The sequence below is a fragment of the Fusarium proliferatum genome (assembly GCF_900067095.1).
Source record: "Fusarium proliferatum ET1 genome assembly, contig: FPRO_scaffold007, whole genome shotgun sequence".
NCBI lineage: Eukaryota > Fungi > Ascomycota > Sordariomycetes > Hypocreales > Nectriaceae > Fusarium > Fusarium proliferatum.
In genome coordinates, this window is record NW_022194796.1 from 2547634 (window position 1) to 2565792 (window position 18159).

The 18159-nt window shown below is 46.5% G+C and overlaps 7 protein-coding genes across 7 annotated transcripts; 2 read left to right on the top strand and 5 right to left on the bottom strand.

Annotated features, from left to right (window-relative positions):
• Positions 1-1400: 1400 nt before the first annotated feature.
• On the bottom strand, positions 1401-2538 carry FPRO_07298 (uncharacterized protein; the record flags this gene model as incomplete). Its single annotated transcript, XM_031218527.1, has 3 exons — positions 1401-2026; positions 2085-2333; positions 2388-2538. 3 exons carry the CDS (start codon positions 2536-2538, stop codon positions 1401-1403), a joined length of 1026 nt encoding a protein of 341 aa, XP_031084376.1.
• A 2281-nt stretch (positions 2539-4819) lies between these two features.
• On the bottom strand, positions 4820-6604 carry FPRO_07297 (uncharacterized protein; the record flags this gene model as incomplete). The annotated part of the gene is made up of 4 exons (XM_031218528.1): positions 4820-5219; positions 5289-6087; positions 6148-6402; positions 6502-6604. 4 exons carry the CDS (start codon positions 6602-6604, stop codon positions 4820-4822), a joined length of 1557 nt encoding a protein of 518 aa, XP_031084377.1.
• A 495-nt stretch (positions 6605-7099) lies between these two features.
• Positions 7100-10084, bottom strand: FPRO_07296 (uncharacterized protein; the record flags this gene model as incomplete). The annotated part of the gene is made up of 5 exons (XM_031218529.1): positions 7100-8893; positions 8970-9155; positions 9232-9735; positions 9793-9847; positions 9924-10084. 5 exons carry the CDS (start codon positions 10082-10084, stop codon positions 7100-7102), a joined length of 2700 nt encoding a protein of 899 aa, XP_031084378.1.
• Positions 10085-12877: 2793 nt separating this feature from the next.
• Positions 12878-13492, top strand: FPRO_07295 (uncharacterized protein; the record flags this gene model as incomplete). The annotated part of the gene is made up of 1 exon (XM_031218530.1): positions 12878-13492. One exon carries the CDS (start codon positions 12878-12880, stop codon positions 13490-13492), a length of 615 nt encoding a protein of 204 aa, XP_031084379.1.
• Positions 13493-13842: 350 nt separating this feature from the next.
• On the bottom strand, positions 13843-14529 carry FPRO_07294 (uncharacterized protein; the record flags this gene model as incomplete). The annotated part of the gene is made up of 1 exon (XM_031218531.1): positions 13843-14529. One exon carries the CDS (start codon positions 14527-14529, stop codon positions 13843-13845), a length of 687 nt encoding a protein of 228 aa, XP_031084380.1.
• Positions 14530-14973: 444 nt separating this feature from the next.
• On the bottom strand, positions 14974-16929 carry FPRO_07293 (HET-6OR heterokaryon incompatibility protein (het-6OR allele); the record flags this gene model as incomplete). Its single annotated transcript, XM_031218532.1, has 1 exon — positions 14974-16929. One exon carries the CDS (start codon positions 16927-16929, stop codon positions 14974-14976), a length of 1956 nt encoding a protein of 651 aa, XP_031084381.1.
• A 584-nt stretch (positions 16930-17513) lies between these two features.
• FPRO_07292 (uncharacterized protein) lies at positions 17514-17908 on the top strand (the record flags this gene model as incomplete). Its single annotated transcript, XM_031218533.1, has 2 exons — positions 17514-17681; positions 17735-17908. The coding sequence occupies 2 exons, from the start codon at positions 17514-17516 to the stop codon at positions 17906-17908; spliced, it is 342 nt and encodes a 113-aa protein (XP_031084382.1).
• Positions 17909-18159: the final 251 nt, after the last annotated feature.

Below are 18159 nucleotides of genomic sequence, written 5' to 3' on the forward strand. Positions count from 1 at the left end.
TATACTAAATATATTAGTTTTAATTATATCTCTTAATAGTTAATAGTATAAGTAAGGCTTATTAAGGTAAAGAAATGTTATTTAAATAAATATATTAATAGCTAGTAAGTTAAGTTCTATTTACTGTTAAATAAATATATATATATATTTAAGTAATATATAAGTTAAATAAGGTCGGTTTGACTTAGTTTGTTTTATTATATAAGTTAAATAGGGTCAGTTTGATCTTATTTATAATAGTTAGTTCTATATGTTAAATGGCATGCATTTAACTTATATAAGGTAGGTGGTTTTTAATTAGAAGAAAAAGGTAGGGTATGTTTATATGTATGTCAGATTGTGTTAGGTTGTAATATATAGACTATATTTATTAGTACTTAAATAAAACTTAGCTTATTAGCTATTAATAAGACTTTTTTATATTAATAAGCCTAATTTATATTACTTAATTATTAAGAGATATAATATCTAAAGTTAAGTTTAGTATATATGCCTTATATTTCTGTAAATATAAACCTAGTATAGATTAGTTTCCCTGTTTGAAACCTATAACTGTTATATAATGCCTCTATTTAATCTATAATATAATTAATTAGGACTTTATCTATATTAATATCTAGTAGCTATACTTAATAGCTAAAAATTACTAAATTAACTTACTGTATTATTAATAGCTTATTAATATATAATAAGTAATTTCTTATTATTTTATAATGCCTTAAAAAGGATTGCAGTATTAAAATATATCTAAAGTTAAGCTTATAGACCTCTATTAAAAGACCGATTATATAGTTATTAACTGCTATAATAGAATAGCTATAGCTAATATTAATTATATAGTAATATATCTTATAATTAGATTTTTAGTTTTTTAATTATTATAATTTAATCTTTTAAGGTTAGAGCCTTAATAGTAATTACCTTAATAAAATAATAATAAAGAGGGCATTTAGCCTGTTAAGTCTAGAAGAATTATCTTTTTTATATTTATAGATTAAGGCCACTTATTTAATTAGATTATAAGGTTTATAGCAGCAGCTATATAACCTTAAGGCTTATTATTAAGGTTATTATATTTTTTGGCATAATATATAATGCCTTATATTATATTATACTAAAAAATAAGTATCTTATTATATTATCTTCTTATCTAAGACCCTAATTGGCTATACCTTATATATTGCTATAGGGATATTTTGACTTTTTAATATAGTATATTTAATAAGTAAATACCATGCCGTAATAAATATAACTAATTATCTATACCTTGGCGCAGTTAAATATCTATAATATATAAAGGCAATAATCTCAATGTCTATAAATAAATCTATATGCAATCTAATAGGCACGACGTCTTCAAATAATACTAAAGAGGAGCGCACCATAGTTCCAAGAGTTTTTCAAGCCTGACCGTGAAATCGACCAGGCGAAATTGAGTAGGAGGGGTAGTTGTACTGGTCAAGGGAGTCTGTATGATTCTGAGGGGGATGCTGAGCCATTGGATGTTCTTGTAGATAGCGATAGTGATGACGGTCGGACATGGTGAAAGGTTGCTGGACAATGGAAGGCGAAAAGTGGCTCTTGTTTTGTAAAGGAATGCTTGCTAAGTCATTGCATATATGAAACGTCTGTATCGGTTCTCTAGGAGTTCTTATCGCTCGTCCCGAGTGAACAAGACTGAAAAGAGCAACGGTGACGAAGATCATCGAAGCGTCAAACACATAAATATATGTTTCAGTTGACTGCAATGCGCCGTTCGATCCGGTGATGTACTCAACCAAACGGAAAAGAGATCGGATCATGATCAGACCACTATCAACGTAGAGAACGAGGACAAATTGTTTCCAGGGGGAGACTGAAGAAAGACTTTTGCTGGTCGGGTTGGCCGTAATTCGGCGATGGAAGATATGAAGAATGGTGATGAAGAATGCGAAGAAGTAGATTTGGACAGCAAGGCCAACGATGATGATGTTCTGTCCCATCTTCTGGTCACCCTTGGACTTGGCCTTGGCCAGCATACCTCCTCCTGTAGTTATCAGAGGTTAGTATCGCGGCTAACGCCAAAGAATACAGTTCAAACTTACCCGTAGACTGTACCAGAAAGGAAATAACATCACCAATAACAAAGGTCTTTGTCAAAAATTCAATCGGGACCAGTGAGTAAGAGTCGGCCTCGAGGGATTTGATGAGTCTTCCAAGTGACATATAGATAGAAGCTGCCAACATGGTCGGACCGAGGAGTAGAAGGAGACTTTGGAGGACATAAGGCATGATAGCCCAATCAGGAGTCTGCTTTGCAGATATTGCACGCCCGGCATAACCAATTGCCTCAACTGTTACGGATTGATGAGTGCATACTCGGGGGCAAGCAGTGCCAGCTCACTTACAAATACATCCAATAAGGAATGGAACAAGATAGAAAGTTTTGTGCCAAATGAGTTGAAAGAGGTGGCAGAGTGTTAAAGCACTAAAGAGAGCCAGAAAGATAATTGCGGCGATAAAAGATGGGTCGTAGTGATAGAGCTTGAATTCCCACATGGTAGGGGCGTTGGCTACGAAACGACTGAGCTTTGGTGCAAGGAAAAGAGATACCCAAAGCGAGGGGAAAACTTTTTTCTTGCTTAGACAATAATACAAACGAGCTTCTGGAACATGGATCTCAAAGTTACTGTGCCAAAGAGTTCTCCAGAGGTACCAGAAGTATTTATATAGGCGCAACAACTGTACTTAACTCATCAAGACAATAATGACCGGCCTATTCGCTAATGTTGGGCTTGCTGAATGACCCACCCGTATTATTTACGAGCGGGGCATGCGTTAGTGCGGTATGTACGGAGTAGGACTGGGTTAAAAATAGGATCTCTAGTCCATATTTACTAAGAACCTCATAAGGGCGAAGAGGCAGTATATATATATACCTAACTGTATAGATAAAGGCTACTTATCACCTATTTACGACTCTTCACAACCAATATGTATTTCTCGCTTTATATGGATTTTACAAAATCAGGGCACTCTATAATTAATTGTTGAAGCTAGACTGTTGATTTGTGCTTGCTGCTTTCCGTGTAATAAAAGCGGGCTACTAAAATTTACGCGTATTTCTCCCTATCTACTGGTATTTCAATTGAGGACGTTTTTATTTTCAGTTCCAGAGATAAGTCACAATTGGTGACCTGTTATTATCTAGTCATGTTGGTATATTTACCGTAGCCTAAAGCTTAACCTTATAGGCGGCAGTCAACTTCGTGGCTATTATCACACTATTGAGGTTTTTGTTTTTCCCAGTTCTAACTCCTTTTCTCTCACCACCTCAAGCTCTTATCCGCATCCTCCAATGTAGCTAAAATACGCGTAATTAAGAACCCGCTACTTACCTTCTGTTTCTTTGTCTCTCTATTCCTCCAAACCGCTGCCGCAAAAAGCATATTGGCAATATCAGCCAATCCAGGCACTGACAAGGGCCCCTTGGCCCTTCTTTAGTGCTCTGCAGTTTGGTCCAGGAACGCAACGCTTTAGGCATAAGGAATCAAGGAAAGGCTGCCTCTAAGTTCTCTCGGCTGATTTAAGCTCTTAGCCATAAGTCTCAGCTGCGAATAACACAAAGGCTGTCTCGAGTGCAAGCGCCGGCATATCCGGATAAGTACTCTTTATGTACTACATACATGCGCAGGTATTATCAATAAGTTTTGGCAGCGCGATGAAGGCAAGCATGTTCCTATAAAATGCATTACTGCAAAGCGAAATTGTGTATCGCGAGCGCAAGCCTCCGGTACGAACCATATCCCACGAGATTTTGTTCATTTATAATTCTCTTAGTTGCTTTCTCACAGTTTATTCACAGGGTCCGAATGATGCCACCTTGTCATCCTCAGAGCTGAACGTGACCTTGATGCAAGATTCAGTAAACCAGAGGAGTATTGAATGCCCAAGGTCCTGGCAATCTCGGCTCGACACTTAGTCTGTCAACCGCCCATACCGACGAGGCAGATTGCTATTCACGCCAGGTAGTAGAATTGCAAACCAAGGCTATCGAACTATTCGACAACGCGGATACAATTACTGCCGATGAGAGTTCCATTACCAGGCTACTCTTTTCCTCCATATGTTGGTCGACGTCCTTGCTAGGCGAGATGCTGATCTCGAGTCATTTATCGACCGATTTACCCAAGGTGCACGAGTTCACCGGGGCATCAGAGCTGTCATGACAGCACAAGAATGGAAGATACTACTGACGTCAAAGGTCGGACCTCTTATCACGAAAGGCCTTGATCCTCTGGGGTATCATGACACACCTCCACTTCGCCTGTATTTTATGTCACTGCTTTCGCGGACGGTACGGTTAGACGATCATGATAAGTAGGCATGCATTAAGGCTCTTTGCATGATAGACGGGGCTCTGGATTGATCTACAGTATCCCGAAAGGAGCTCATTTGCCTTGCGCATGATATTCATTTGGCCGATTCTTTACCAGAACGCTTTATCGTCTTGCTGGAAAGGGGTATTCCGGAAACTATTTCAATCATGGGCCGCTATTCTATTCTACTTCACGCTGGGGAGTCACTATGGCAGGTGAAGGATGTAGGACCGTATTTGTTAATGCTCATCTCTTCGTTTCTTGGGTCCGATTAGGACGAATGGCTATAAGAGCAGGACATGTCATCAACAGGCTATTGGCCCATATTCACCGTGCTCGCATTGACCCATCCTTCACTGTAGACGATGGAGAGTTGCAGATCTACACAAGTGGTCTCGATCAATGTCCCAAACGCTTGCATACCTCGTTGCTTTGACATACCCCAATATACTTGACTGCCTTTACGCTGGCCGTTTAGACCTTGCTTCCTTCAGATATTCTTTAATGACTGTATGTCTCGCCTGTGAACGTTGAACCACGTCAAAGTCAAAGTGTTCCGGTTGGGTGTTGAACCCTATGGTGTAGTCATAAAGCGGCACCGGCAGCTCCGCTCCGCTCGCGTCCCTCTTCTTCACAACGCTGCCAGCCCAGGCGATCCGAGCCGTCAAGATGTGAAGAGACCGCTCGGCGATGTTCTGTCCTGGACAGATCCGCCGCCCGAATCCAAAACAGCTATAGTTCTGCAGGTTGGGGAACTTGGACAGCGGTTCTTTGTAAGTGGTTGGGAACTTTGGGTCCAGCCATCTGTCCGGTCTGAAGTTGTCTGGGTCAGGGTACAGTGCCGGGTCTCGGTGGATAGCCCTGGAACACGACGAAATTAGCACTTTTGCTTGGCTCAAGTAGAAGAGCTGTGTCGAAGAATAGACTTACCATTGGTTGAGATGGAATATCGTCCCCTTTTTGAAGGAAAACCCCTCGTACTCGTCGTCCTTGGTCAGCTGGTGAGGAAACCCACCTGCTGTGACAGGGCGCCACCGCAGCACCTCCTTGATAACGGTACGCACTGTCGGGAGCTTCGGTATATCCTCAAACTCGGGCATGCGGTCACCCACCTGCTCATCAAGCTCATCTTGCATCTTTCTCTGCCACTCTGGGAAGTGGCACATGGCGAGACAGTACGACATCATAGCCGCAGCCGTGGTGCCGCTCCCAGCCTCGAACAAGGTGCCGATCACGTAGGCCCCCTCGTCATCCGAAAGCTGATAGCCGACCTTGTTCTCGAGGAACGTACGTGTGAAACACTGGGTGTCAGAGCCCTTCTTCAACGCGCGGCCCACATCAAACTGAAGCTCTCTAAAGAGGCCCAGTTCCTCCTCGTGTAGTCTTCTCCCTTCCCTCTTGAAGGGGGCTACCGCTTCTGGCAAGCTGTTGAGGAATGGCATCGAGTCAACCAAGTAGGCTCCAGGTGATGCGACTCGCTCCACATTATGGACAACTTGGATAATTCGCTTGACAGCGGGCTCGTCGCCCGTTTCTATCCACTTGCCGAATCCAATTCTGAAAACAACCCCCGAGGCGTACAGCTCGAACCACTTGTCGTAGCTGGCAGGTGTCTCGAGCAGCGATACGAGCAGCTTCTTGGACTCATAGTCCTGGACGGGTTGGTAAGAGTCAGCTGCGGCTGGCATGGTCAACTGATGCATCAGCTTGCGGCCTCGACGCCATAGATCTGCAGGTCAAGGTCGATGTTAGCCACAGACTTTTCTTCTTCTAAACTGTTGAACCTCACCATTATATGGGAGAAGCAATGGCCTCATCTCGCGCGAGACAATTCCAGATGACATGGGGAGAAACTCGCGTGAGGAATAATAACTGCCTCGCTCGCGCAGGAGATCATTGGCAATCTTCTCGGTTGACAAGACGACATGCTGCCGCCCAGCGAGATTGAGACGAAAGATGGGGCCGTACGTGTCAGCCCATTCTTTGAACTTGAGCCAAGAGTGATATTGGGGGATCTCAAAGAGGTTTCCGAACAACGGTTTACCTTGCGCATCATGGTTAGTCAAACGTTGCTAGTGGAAATACAGGGCTGAGTGCAGTGCAAGGGAGAGTGTTGGGAGATATAGTTGTGCACTTGGCATACCTGGTGGGCCAGGCAAAGGCTTCCCGCTGCCTTTGGTGTTGGACGATGAACCGAATACCAGCCAAGCAATGTCTATAATGGCTGCTATCCATACAAGAAGCATTGTCACTCTTCTTCTATCGTATCGAGAAATGCTGTCGGGCGAATAATGACAGATGGCAAGGATCAGTCGATGTCGTCAGCAGAGGCTCAAGACGTCCAGACAATAGACAAGCAGATATTATAAGTAACTACAGAGTACAAGTCACTTAAAAGTAATCAGGAAGCCGATGAGAAAAACCCCTCTTATGACTTATTAACCGACCCAACTGCCGATATAAGTGCATCTACGACCTGAACGTGCGGGGGAACTTGACTTGGCCAACGTCAACCCCATTCAATACCCCGGGAAAAGCGGCATCCTTCGTTAGTGGTCAGCATTTAAATACAAGTGGGCACGTTATTCAAGTACCATGGCAAAAGCAAACCACAATTGCCATACCAGGCCGATCGCACGGCGATAGCATTGACTGTTATGGGCAACAGCCCAGAAATAGGCACGCATGTAGTGAAAGGTTGCAAATAACTTTGTACATTAGGTTTGAGAGTCCAAGCTCTACTATGTAACAGAGTGACTAGACTCTTGAATTAAAGTATCTATAAAAGCGGCCATCGTTGTGATGTTGGTATCGGCGTGGCCGAAACTATGCAGCCAGCGAGACTCAACTGAAACCTCTGTGGTTCCCCTCCCCGATGGCTGTAGTTCGATGCTCTGTATAACTGGCATTTCATTCTTCTTGTTATGTCGCTGATGTGCTTTCGGCGGCTCAGTTACCGTGTCGTGACTCCACGATAGTTCCAAGTCACTTCTGGACTCAGACTTCTTCTGTTCGACTTGAACGGTGACCTCTTGGAATACAACGATACCACCGTTGAGGAATGATTGTTGATGTGACGTATAGTGGCGCTCAGGAGGATAGACATCCACTGTGTCCGTGGATGGGAGTCGCTCATTGTGGTTGTGGGCTTCGCTGCTTTCAGCAGGACATAAGTTTATTGTCGAAGACGAGCGTGTAGAGTCTTTTGATGAAGCTCGTAGCCTCATTATTGGAACTCGGGGCTTCTTGCCCTTCGAGTTGACTGATCCGGAACGTTTTAGTCGACGCAAAGTCGATAGAGGTCCAGAAGTGAGCTCGTTGTTAGCCCGACTTGCGGGCATTGTTGATGGATCAAAGTCCTGGTGCAGAACCCGCACAAACTCCTGTCGAGACTGTTCCAAGACTTGTCGCATACCGAAGAAGTTAAGGGGGACCCATTGGCAGTTGGGACCAGATGAGATGACGGGGTGGGAGATCTTGAGTCTCAATGCCATAATCACCGTCTCTTCTGCGTCGCCTCCGTCTATCCCATAGGGAAGTCGTAGTATAGTAGGGCTGAGCACAGCGTCATGAAATAGAGGTTCCTGGACCCATTCATGTAGGGAGTGAATGGCATTGGATAGATAATGAGCAAACAATTCTTCATCTGGAGATCTCGAAGACGCCCCCGAGGTCCTCAATCTTTGAATGACCTCAGGTACCCGAAACCCACTCAAGCCTTGTACCATTCTGACTTGCGTGTCGTCGATAGTGCTTAGTGGCAGAGGTACTAATGGAAGCAAATCGCGAGCATCCTTTTGTACCAGGACGTGATGATTATTAAGCCCCCGATCCTGAAGCGAGAAAAGGCCAAGGTGAACTCCGGGCTTGATACGGCCTTGCTGGGATATAAAGGCCTTCATGTCGCGCAGCTTGAGTTCGAACTCGCTCGACGGGATCTGCATCTGCAAATGGTTCCTCGCATCGTTGCATACTTGAACAGGGTTGACAAATCGATATCCAGCGGTCTCGAGTCTCTTTACTTCGTCATCTGATGTGAGGCGACGGACCAAAAACATGAGTGCTCCTCGTTCGTCAATCTCGTTCTCAAGCTCAATCCCAACCCCCTTCTCGAGGTGGCTTTCTCCTGTCGTCGTCGATCCCTTGCGTAGTATCTCGCTCGCGTCGGAAGTTTGATTATCGCGATGCTTCTCCAGTGCTTGTAGGTATGCAGGGTTTGCCACTGATCGCTTGGGAATGATCTCATCCCATAGAATACCCATCGTTGTGATGGATTCGTCGAGACGATCGCTGAGCTTGGAGGCGGCGACGCAGAACAACTCTCTGAAGATGACTGAGTATCCATCGATGAGCTCTCCGTCGGCATTGATGAGTTGAATCCCCTTTGTCGGATCTTTATGCTGACTTTTGTGCGGTAGCTGTCGTAGGTGTTGCTTCATGCCGTTTATTAATCCCGAGATTCCAGTCCAGTTTCGCGAGGCCTGGAACATCCAGAGGAACTGTGGATGGGCAGTGTTGAACTTGTCGTCGGCGTTCTATAAAAGCAAGATTTAGGGGTTAGTAGCTGGTAGACCTAAGATATGAAACCTTGAAAGGGCATAATCATCTCACCTCTCCAATGAAGAAATCGGTGACAACAGTGTTTGGGAAGACTCCGTTGCTGTCGACGAGAAGACATCCGTCTTTATTGAAGACAACAGCTGCTAGCTCAATCTGTTGAGCACGAAGGGCTGCATCTCTTAGAGTGCGGGCTCGGAGGATAGCTGATCCAGCAATGATAATACAGGCACTGAAAGACTATTAGAGGTCAGTAAGTGGACCTAGACCATATGGCGTCTAGTGCTGCGCCGATGGGAAGGCGGCTGAGACCTACTAAACAAATAACTGCTATCGCGGTAGCGGTGCGCGATCCCCGTTCCAATTTCTTCAGGTGAAGCAGTCTGTACTGAGTGCCCACAGAGGCACACCAGTGCATACTGGATACTGCCCCAGCGAGGATGATGGCAGAAATAGTTCGCTTCCACCAACTGCTCGCCGAGAGCGACTGGAAGATAAAGAACATGCCCAGCGCCACAGTACTCGCAGCGACGGCAATGATAGCAGCACCCACGATATACGCAGGCTCGTAGATACACTGATAGTTTTTGATGGAAGCGTTGGCCAAGTAGTGCATACCGCAGATGGCACAGCCGCAAAGGATACCAGCTGTTATTACTCTCCACCAGGCGATTCGATTCGAGATGCCTATCGCGTAGAATGCGCCGAGGAGGACAAGAACAGGCATGCAGAAGGAGAGTACTGTCATGCCACTGGAGTATACAATCTGCATCTCTGCCTCGCCTTCAGCAAGAGTGAGTGCGATGTTGCCAATAAAGTGCTGCACCACAAGCGATATTAATTAATAGTGTACGCAGCGAAGTAAGCTGAAACTTACCATGCACCAAATGGCTATACCGCCCATGGTGATTGCGGATGAACATAGTATCAGACTAATGCATCTGTATTAGCAAACCATCTTGGCAGTGTCTTTTCCTTGGCGAAAGGTATCAATCGTAGGTAGCATACTGATTCGAGATTCCGTTGAACCATGATCGCCGATTGATCAATTCGAGCGTCGAAGCCGCCCCCACCAAGCTGATGAGGTAGCTGAGCGAGAGGTAGCCCGCATTGTACGCCTTTGGCACAATATGGCCCTGATACTGCTCAAGAAGGGCCTCGACAGTCATTTTTCGCTTATCGCAACAGCGCAACAAAAAATGGAAAGGAGATCAAAAATCAAGAAGAATGGATACATGGCAGACTTAACGGACGGGGCCAGGGGATACAGATCGACAGATCTTAATACTCGAAGCGTCGAGGCACAAGGGGGGTCGCATCGGGCGTTTCATAAACGGAGGCGTTAGTCCTCCTAGAGATTTTAAACTTTGAGAGAGTCATGGGCTTGCAGGTGGCATGAAAGCATAAATCCGATAGGGGGGGATGAGGCCCATACATTCCGCAGAGGCAACCAATGCTTGAGGGGAGGGCTTGAAACCCGGCACTTGTGCGTTTGCTTCCTATTGCTTAGTGCATTAGTCAGGTATGGGGTAGTGCTGACGGGGACAAGGATCTACTCGGGGTACTCGTCCCGTCTGCAGCGAAGAAAAGTTACTTGGTTTATCCCACTCTGTGATATAATTTCAACCCTTGCTCAAACCGTAAACGCACAGACAGGCGCTGGAAAAAGCAACAGCGGGATGTTAGCCTCACTTAGTGGTTAGCGAACTTAGCGCTGACCTAGGTCCGGGAGCAGGCGCACTAAAAGATAGTGTATCTAAGCTGGCTTATCTCTGCGATAAAGGTTATGCAGAATGCGATGGAGCAGCGTCCTGATAAAACACGCCGAGTTTGAACAATTGGAGAAACAGCCTCTGTAACACTGGGTAACACAAAATCAGGGCATCCAGATCTTCATGCATGCCGTCAGTTCCGTCCAGGCCTTTGGGACAGCCTAGCGCGGCAGAAGAGATGATGTACCTATATCAAATCCAGGGGTCTCGGCCTATCGACCGGGTCGAGAACGGCTTTAGGAAAACTCGGATTTAGGAGCCGGGTTTATGATAACAGTAGAAACTCTATCTCTCATGGCGTAGAGCAGACTCGCTTGCAAAGCTACTACTCTGTGGCTACTGTCAGGAGACGAACGGATTTGTATAGGTAGGGCTTAGGTTTGTAGATCTGGCGGCCGCCATGGAAAAAACCATTCCTGCCGCCTCCAGAACACACAGACCCTTGGCCTAAACAGCCACAACAAGCCCCAGGCGAGACTATCGATTTAGTGCACTCGGGGAACAGGCGGGGATCAGCCCGGGGGCATTCCAGCGCGCGCCCAGAGCTTTGAGTTGAGGCGGCGCACTAAAACGGCCACTGGTCGGATGAATTGTGTCACGCTGCAGAGTGATTAATGCGATCCTGATTCATGGGTGCCCATCTTTGTAATACATAAAACTCTGGATTGGGACTATTTGATCCACAATGTTGCGATTGGTTTGTCTAACAATGCATTGTTATTTGCCAGTTCAATGACGATCGTAGACTTGAGCAATGCCTTCTTATAGCTGATATACTCTACTATACTAGTTGCTGGGAGATCTTATCCATTTATTTCTTGTGCCCATTGGAGATCTCTTATCTAATTTCTCAGTCAAGGGACTTCCAATTCGTAGCATGTTTATTGCGCTGCGAAATGTCATGCCGCTCTCATGCACAAATGCCCCCAATTTTCTCCAATACTGAACTCAACTTGCCGCGGCCACAGTCATTTTGACTACGCTCTATCTTATGTTTATGTGAAGATATGTCAGAATTTCATAACCGTCTTAGAAGCTTAAGAGGCATAGATGCTGTAAGGTTAGTGCCTCTTGTCACTGCTTTGCGGCATCTGTGCAGAGTCCACGCGTCCCGGAATGGAAACGCCGAAGCCGCGGAGTCCCAGCCAGTGACACAGCGCACGGACAACAGACTGCCACGGGTCGGGACGGAAACTTGGCCCTTTCATTCGTCCATGGGGATACCTAATATCCCGCCTGGCTTGGCCTCGAAGTGTGGCTTTAGAATTCGAGGATGTAAATGAGGCCAAAACAACGAGCACAATTTAACATCCTACAAGATGCAATCGCGTCGGCTGGTGATCATGACAGAATGAGCGAAAATAATGCTAGACCTCGAAAGCAGACTTGATGTCTTTGTTCTTACCCGGGAGGATATTCAGCGGATTCCGTGTCGGGTTCTCGCGATCAATGGGGAGAGATATACGCTTATTACAACGCAGGATACAATTAGTCTTGCGTCTTGGGCCTCTAATTCTAAGCTTCTTCTTTTTCTGGATGACGATCATTGCGCGATAGGATATATCCGCGAATGGCTTCAACATGATCCACGTTGGCTAAAGAGGAATCCATGAATTAAGATTTTTTGTTGCTTCCTTTAACTATAGGGTAATCTGGCCAAGCAGTCCTTGAGGCCTATAAATAGCGCAAGGCTTTGCATTGTGGCTGGTGCATCGGCAGGCAAATAGATTGAAGATCAGGCAGACTTTGCATATTTATCGTTAAAGAGCCAATAGAAGTGTTTAGAAATTGTTAATGCACAGTGATTGTGGGTGCAATTATGCGCTTAGTCACCTATCGTCCTATCCCAATTGGTCAAGCTCAGCGCTGCATAAACTCGTTGTGCATCGTAGTGCTTACGCTGCTGCCTCGAAGGATTCCATCGGCGACAGAATCACTGCCTAGATGATGCCGATCGATCAATTTGCCTTCTGTTTGAGAACTCCGAGAGGATATGGTGGAAGCTGATACGCGTGCCTTAGCCATTCATCCTCCGAGATGATACATATCATCAAGGCAGTGCAGCTTGAAGTCGTCTAGGACTTGGGGTATAAAGTATTCGATTATCCCACTAATGCTGATAATGATATATCTCATCGCAACACATTACAATTATACCTCTGAATACACACTAGTAAAACACAGCGCAATATGACAGCCATCAACTCAGCGGCTGTATTCCATCACACCAGGGACTTCCTCCTCTTCTCAGCAGCCGTTGGTCTCCCCCTCAACTTCGTCCGCTTCTGCATCATGGTCCGACCCGTCGCCTTCTTCACCTTCATCCTGCTCATCTTCTCCGCCATCTTCGGCTTCACCATGAAACGCCTCCACCGCCAAGGCGCGCACCTCAAAGCGACCTTCGCCACGCCCATCACCGACCCATTAAACTGTCTCATCGCCGATATATTGATGGGCATCCTGTCGCTCTTGACGCTCAGCTTCACGTGGACGCACAACAGGTGGCAGGATACTGGGGAGACTTTCCTGGTGGCTTACTCGTCGACACCGCTGATGTTTAACATGTTCCTCCATTTTTACCTTGCGCTGCTTGTGCTGTTTAGGACGAGTCAGATGAAGGATATTGTGAAGGAGCTTGTCGGGGACTTTGTGTCGAGCTCGCCTCAGCCTTGCCCGCATTGTCATGGTCGACCGGAGTATCACGATGAACATGATGAAGAGCAGGCTTTGGTCACTCCTCCTGCTGGAGAGCATGAGGATGCGCACGAGGGCGGGGCTGGTCCTGCGACCGTCTGGAGCCGATAAACACAGCTTCACCGGGACAGGCAATTCCTTGGAAAGGTTACTCTCTACTATATCAAGCTTGCATCTTGCTTGGACAATCTTTTACTTATTAGCTGGCGGGGATGGTATGGAGAGGATCAGTGGTATCATGACTTTTATGTAGCCAACCAACACCAAGACCCATTAGTCTATTCAATCGTTGTCCCTCTCATTCCTGAATGGAACTGAAACTATTCAAGTATGGAGTTTCGTCTCTCTGGTGATTCCGTCCAGGACTTACTCGCTCTGATATACGTGTCTAAGCCGTGAGAGAAAAAAACGCCTCAAGTCGTAACATAATCAAGATCACATATGCCATTCTTGATCATCAACTAATTTGCAGGCAGTTGTGCGGCGGTCGTTACCCATCCATAGATCGACCAATTCTTCTCCTCATTCCTCCATTCCTTAACCCACGTATACCCAGCCTTCTCCAGAACTCGCTTACTTGCCCCATTCTCCTTGATAGTCTCCGCAGCACACCTTTCCGTAATAGTACCATTCACACTGGCTACTATCTCCTCATCACTCAATGTAGTCCTATCCACAGCGATAGAATACTCCGCCCGCGGTAGCTCCCACCAAATCTTCATAAACGCGACAAGAAACTCGGTAGCGTAGCCCTTCCCCCAAGCTTCCTTGCGGAACGCGTATCCAATAGCCGGCCAGCCAAGCTCACACTCTCGTCTGTATGTGCCACCAGCTCCGATGACTTCGCCTGTTTCAATGAGACTGATGACGTAGTACAGGTTGGTCTCGTCGTGCGGTGGGAGTCTTTGTGCAGCCCATTTCTCGGTTTCCTCAAGATCCTTGTCTGGGGCGCCTTGCGCAGTCCACATCATGACCTCTTTCTGGGCGCGCATGGGGAAAAGGTCTTTTGCAGCATCTTGGTAGAATGGCCTGAGAACAAGACGCTTTGTTCTTACAGTCGGGCGATCATCCAGTGGCGGGTATGGTAACTTCGTCAGAGTGGTTTTGATCTGTATGAAGTCTGGGTTCGCTGGTAGATTTACTGTCATCTTGACAAGACTTTTGGTGACTGAAGTACACCACGCAATGCCGGGAGCTTGAATAAGAGTGACCCGATTGAGGCAAGACTAAAGATGATCAGAGAGCAAAGCCTCAAGGGAGATGCCGTACCTGTGTCGTTTTATGCTTCAGGGCATCAGAGAGTCACAGTCAAGTAGCTATCGTCTTTATTGGCTGTTTTCTTTACTGTTCTTGACTCACTCCCTATATCGCGCAGCAAGACTCACAGCATCTGAGTTAGCCGACATCGGCGCCGTGGCCAAGGGTCTAGCTAGACCAAAGGTAGCAGGTTAGACAGCCACTAACGTCTCGTGATCCACTTCAGAATTAGGACAAGAAGGGATATATTCACGCGAGAGTCTTAATAACTAGCAAATGAAAGGGACATTGAATGTCTGGCTGAAGAATTACAGGGTGGGCAGAATGATACTCAATCAATTGAGCCAGAAAGTCTGTTTCTTTCCCGTCACTTCACCGTCCATTATACCATCGCAGTATGCCTCGCCGACATACAGGAACTCATCACGCCCGCTCGACCCTTCCAAAGGCCGCAGTACAAAAGGAATTCGCCCTCCGCAAAAGACAACAACGACATCACCAGACCTGCTCTCCATTGGTCCCATACCCAAATATCCCACTTTTGTGAGAAATGGCCGCTTGCCCTGCATCTTCCTCATACTCTCACGATAGTTATGCTTGGTATCTGCGCCACGATGTTCCTCCTCCCACTGCACGAGTTTCTCTGAAACGTCTTCTCCTGTAGCTGCGAGTCTGGTCATTTCGTCGAAAAGCTGGAGTTCCTGCAGAAACTGCTCGTGGAACCTAGCTACATCTGTTTTCGCTCTTTGCTGATCCCCTTCCCATGTCCAGTAGATGTCTCCGATAGGCACACGCCATCGCGCCTCTTCCTTTCGAAGTTGGGAAACTTCGCTGTCAGATTTATACATGGAACTCTGCCATAAATCGTCTACCTGGGCCATATAGCCAAGATATTTCTCGTAATCCCAGCTCATATCCGTCCAGCCATCACCTTCTGCAACTTCCTCAACGACATCAACAGTAAAACCTTGAAGTCCCAGAATATCCGAGTTGTCATTGGGGTCTTGGACAACCTCAACAACAGTATCGTGACCGGACGCAGCAAAAAGATGTTTGTCCATACGCTCGTTGATGGTATAGAACGAGCGGCTTAGGTTGGATCGCCAGTCGGGAACCCACGACGGTAAGTGAAGCTCATCAAGTTTCGGAAACTGAGAGTAGCACAGAAGATCTACACGACCACTCTTTTCGATCAACGTGCGCGCCGTCTGCGTCAAGATGCGTTCAGTGCTTTCCTCATAGTTTGGCTGGATTCCAAGTTTCTCAGCGTCGGCAGCGAGGCCAAGCAGGGCAAAGATGCGGTCACAATGTACAGTCGCATTCGTCTGAAGCTCAACGAACAGTCTCCGCAGCAACATGTACAGCTCGTCGTCTTTATGCTTCTGATGGCGTGAACGACACCCAAACAGCCGTGCTGTTGGTTCAGAAGATACCTCGGACAGTCGCTCCAAAGGCATCTCTGGCGGTTGAAGATGCTCATAGTCGCCCTGCGGCATGTTACCTATCGCGGTTTGAAGCAGCAGGACCGCAAATTTGACAAAGTCCACGGGTATAGTCCTGGATCCGCATACGAAGATGGTATCAGGACATAAACAAAACTCCTGGATAATCCAGACTCGTGAAAAGTAAGGTCGCTCAAACCATCTCTTCAACGTCATTTGCTTTAACAAAGGAGCAAATGCCTCTACAGTACTGGCTAACAAGCTTTGGAAGCTCATAGCAGTCTCATCAGAAGGGTCCTTGTTTCTTCCCAATGCTGATATGAGGTAATAGCTCTGCGGGTTCATGTAGTTCTCCAGTCCAAACTCCCGAGCCCTTTGCCCAATGTGTTGCCATGCTTCCATAAGCTCGTCTGAGCCATCTTGAGCTGGACCAAGCCATACTAGCACTTGTGCTGCAGATGAGTAGACCCTGCCCATCATCGCGACCTGCTGGCCTTTTTCTTTATTATCTGCCTGGTTGATACAGATCTGATCGATCCATAGCGTTATCACCTCGTCTGGCTTGCGGAAATGTCGTAGTGCCGTCTCCAGCGACTCCGTGATGGGTATGGAATGCTCTTCATCATCATTCAAGTTCGCTATGTGAATCGACTGAGTTTTATCACCTAAGCCCCAAACATACGAGAGAGCTATGTAGGGTGACGGGCTCTCAATGGAGGTTGTGTATAGACAGCCGATCAGACGGCTATCAACCCAACCCTGAGAGGGGCAGAGATCTAGGAGCCTGATCTCGGTTGATGCCGTCCGCAGTTCCACTGAACCATAATCGAAAGCTTGGAATTGGGTCATGGCGAGATTGGATTGAGTTTGAGAGATCATCAAGGTCAGCATAGATGCTGAGGCGGGGTACTGATCTCACAGTACAGCACACACGTCAATAGCGTTAACGCCACGCTGACAAGCTGAGACAGAAAGTTGCCGTGCACGACCGCGCAGCCAAATGATCAAGTTTCACGTCTCGTAAATTGCCGCCTAATAACCATTCTCCTGCCAGCGTGATTTTGTTGAGGTATTGCGGTTCTTCGTGGATAGGTTTGATAGGATAGTAGTATAGCGCTAAATCTTGAAAGGGCCTGCGATCGGCGGTGAGATTGCAGCTGAAGCTGAGACATACATCAGCTAGCTTACATAGTCGCAACTATCCTGTTGATCTGATAATCTAAGGGGAATTAATCGTCATTTCTACCAAAAATGAGTCTAGTTGATTAAATTGGCTGCAGGATTGCCATCTTGACATACGTCAGCGAAAGACACGGCACATTCACCATTTGCCTATAAAACCCCACTCCTGGCTCCTCATTCTCTACCCCATCTCCTACTCATCACATCGTATTTCAAGACCTTCATCACACAGTCTCATCACTTATATCACAATGTCCGACCCGGCCAGCCAACTTCGCATCCAAGACAGCAAGGAGAAGCTCCAGCAGGCGTACAGCCACGCAGTCAGCGCCAAACAAAGTGCCGAATCCGACTTTAAGCAAGACCAAGATGCTGGCCTCGCCGGTGATCAGAACTTCAACACTTGGACTGTTCAAAATGTAAGTCTCTACAAGACTTCTTCAAACGGGATATGTGCCTGACCAGACGATAGGCGCCTGCCTACCATGCAGCACTCAATAATTACCAAGCTTCGAAGGCTGCGTACGATGCGGCACTTCAACATGGTGACAATGAGGCGTACGTTGCCTGGAATCAGAAGTACAGAGAGGCAGTGTTGGGAGACAACCCTGCAAGGCCCGATTACGACGTTCTTGTTGAGCCTTGATTCATAGGATATATACATCAATGTCATTTACTGATAGTAAATAACTCGCTTATCTGTCCGGCCATAGCATGGAAAATAGCCAAGTGAAATTGCTGTTGAGTGCTTGAATACAACGTGGATATAAAGATGAACAATCATCATCCTAGTGGTCAAGGGCCCGTCTCCATCATGAAGGTCTTCTGGTAAGGGGTTGTATTGTGAAAGAATAATGAGTCTTCACATTTATAAATATCAACCTTTATCCAGCAACC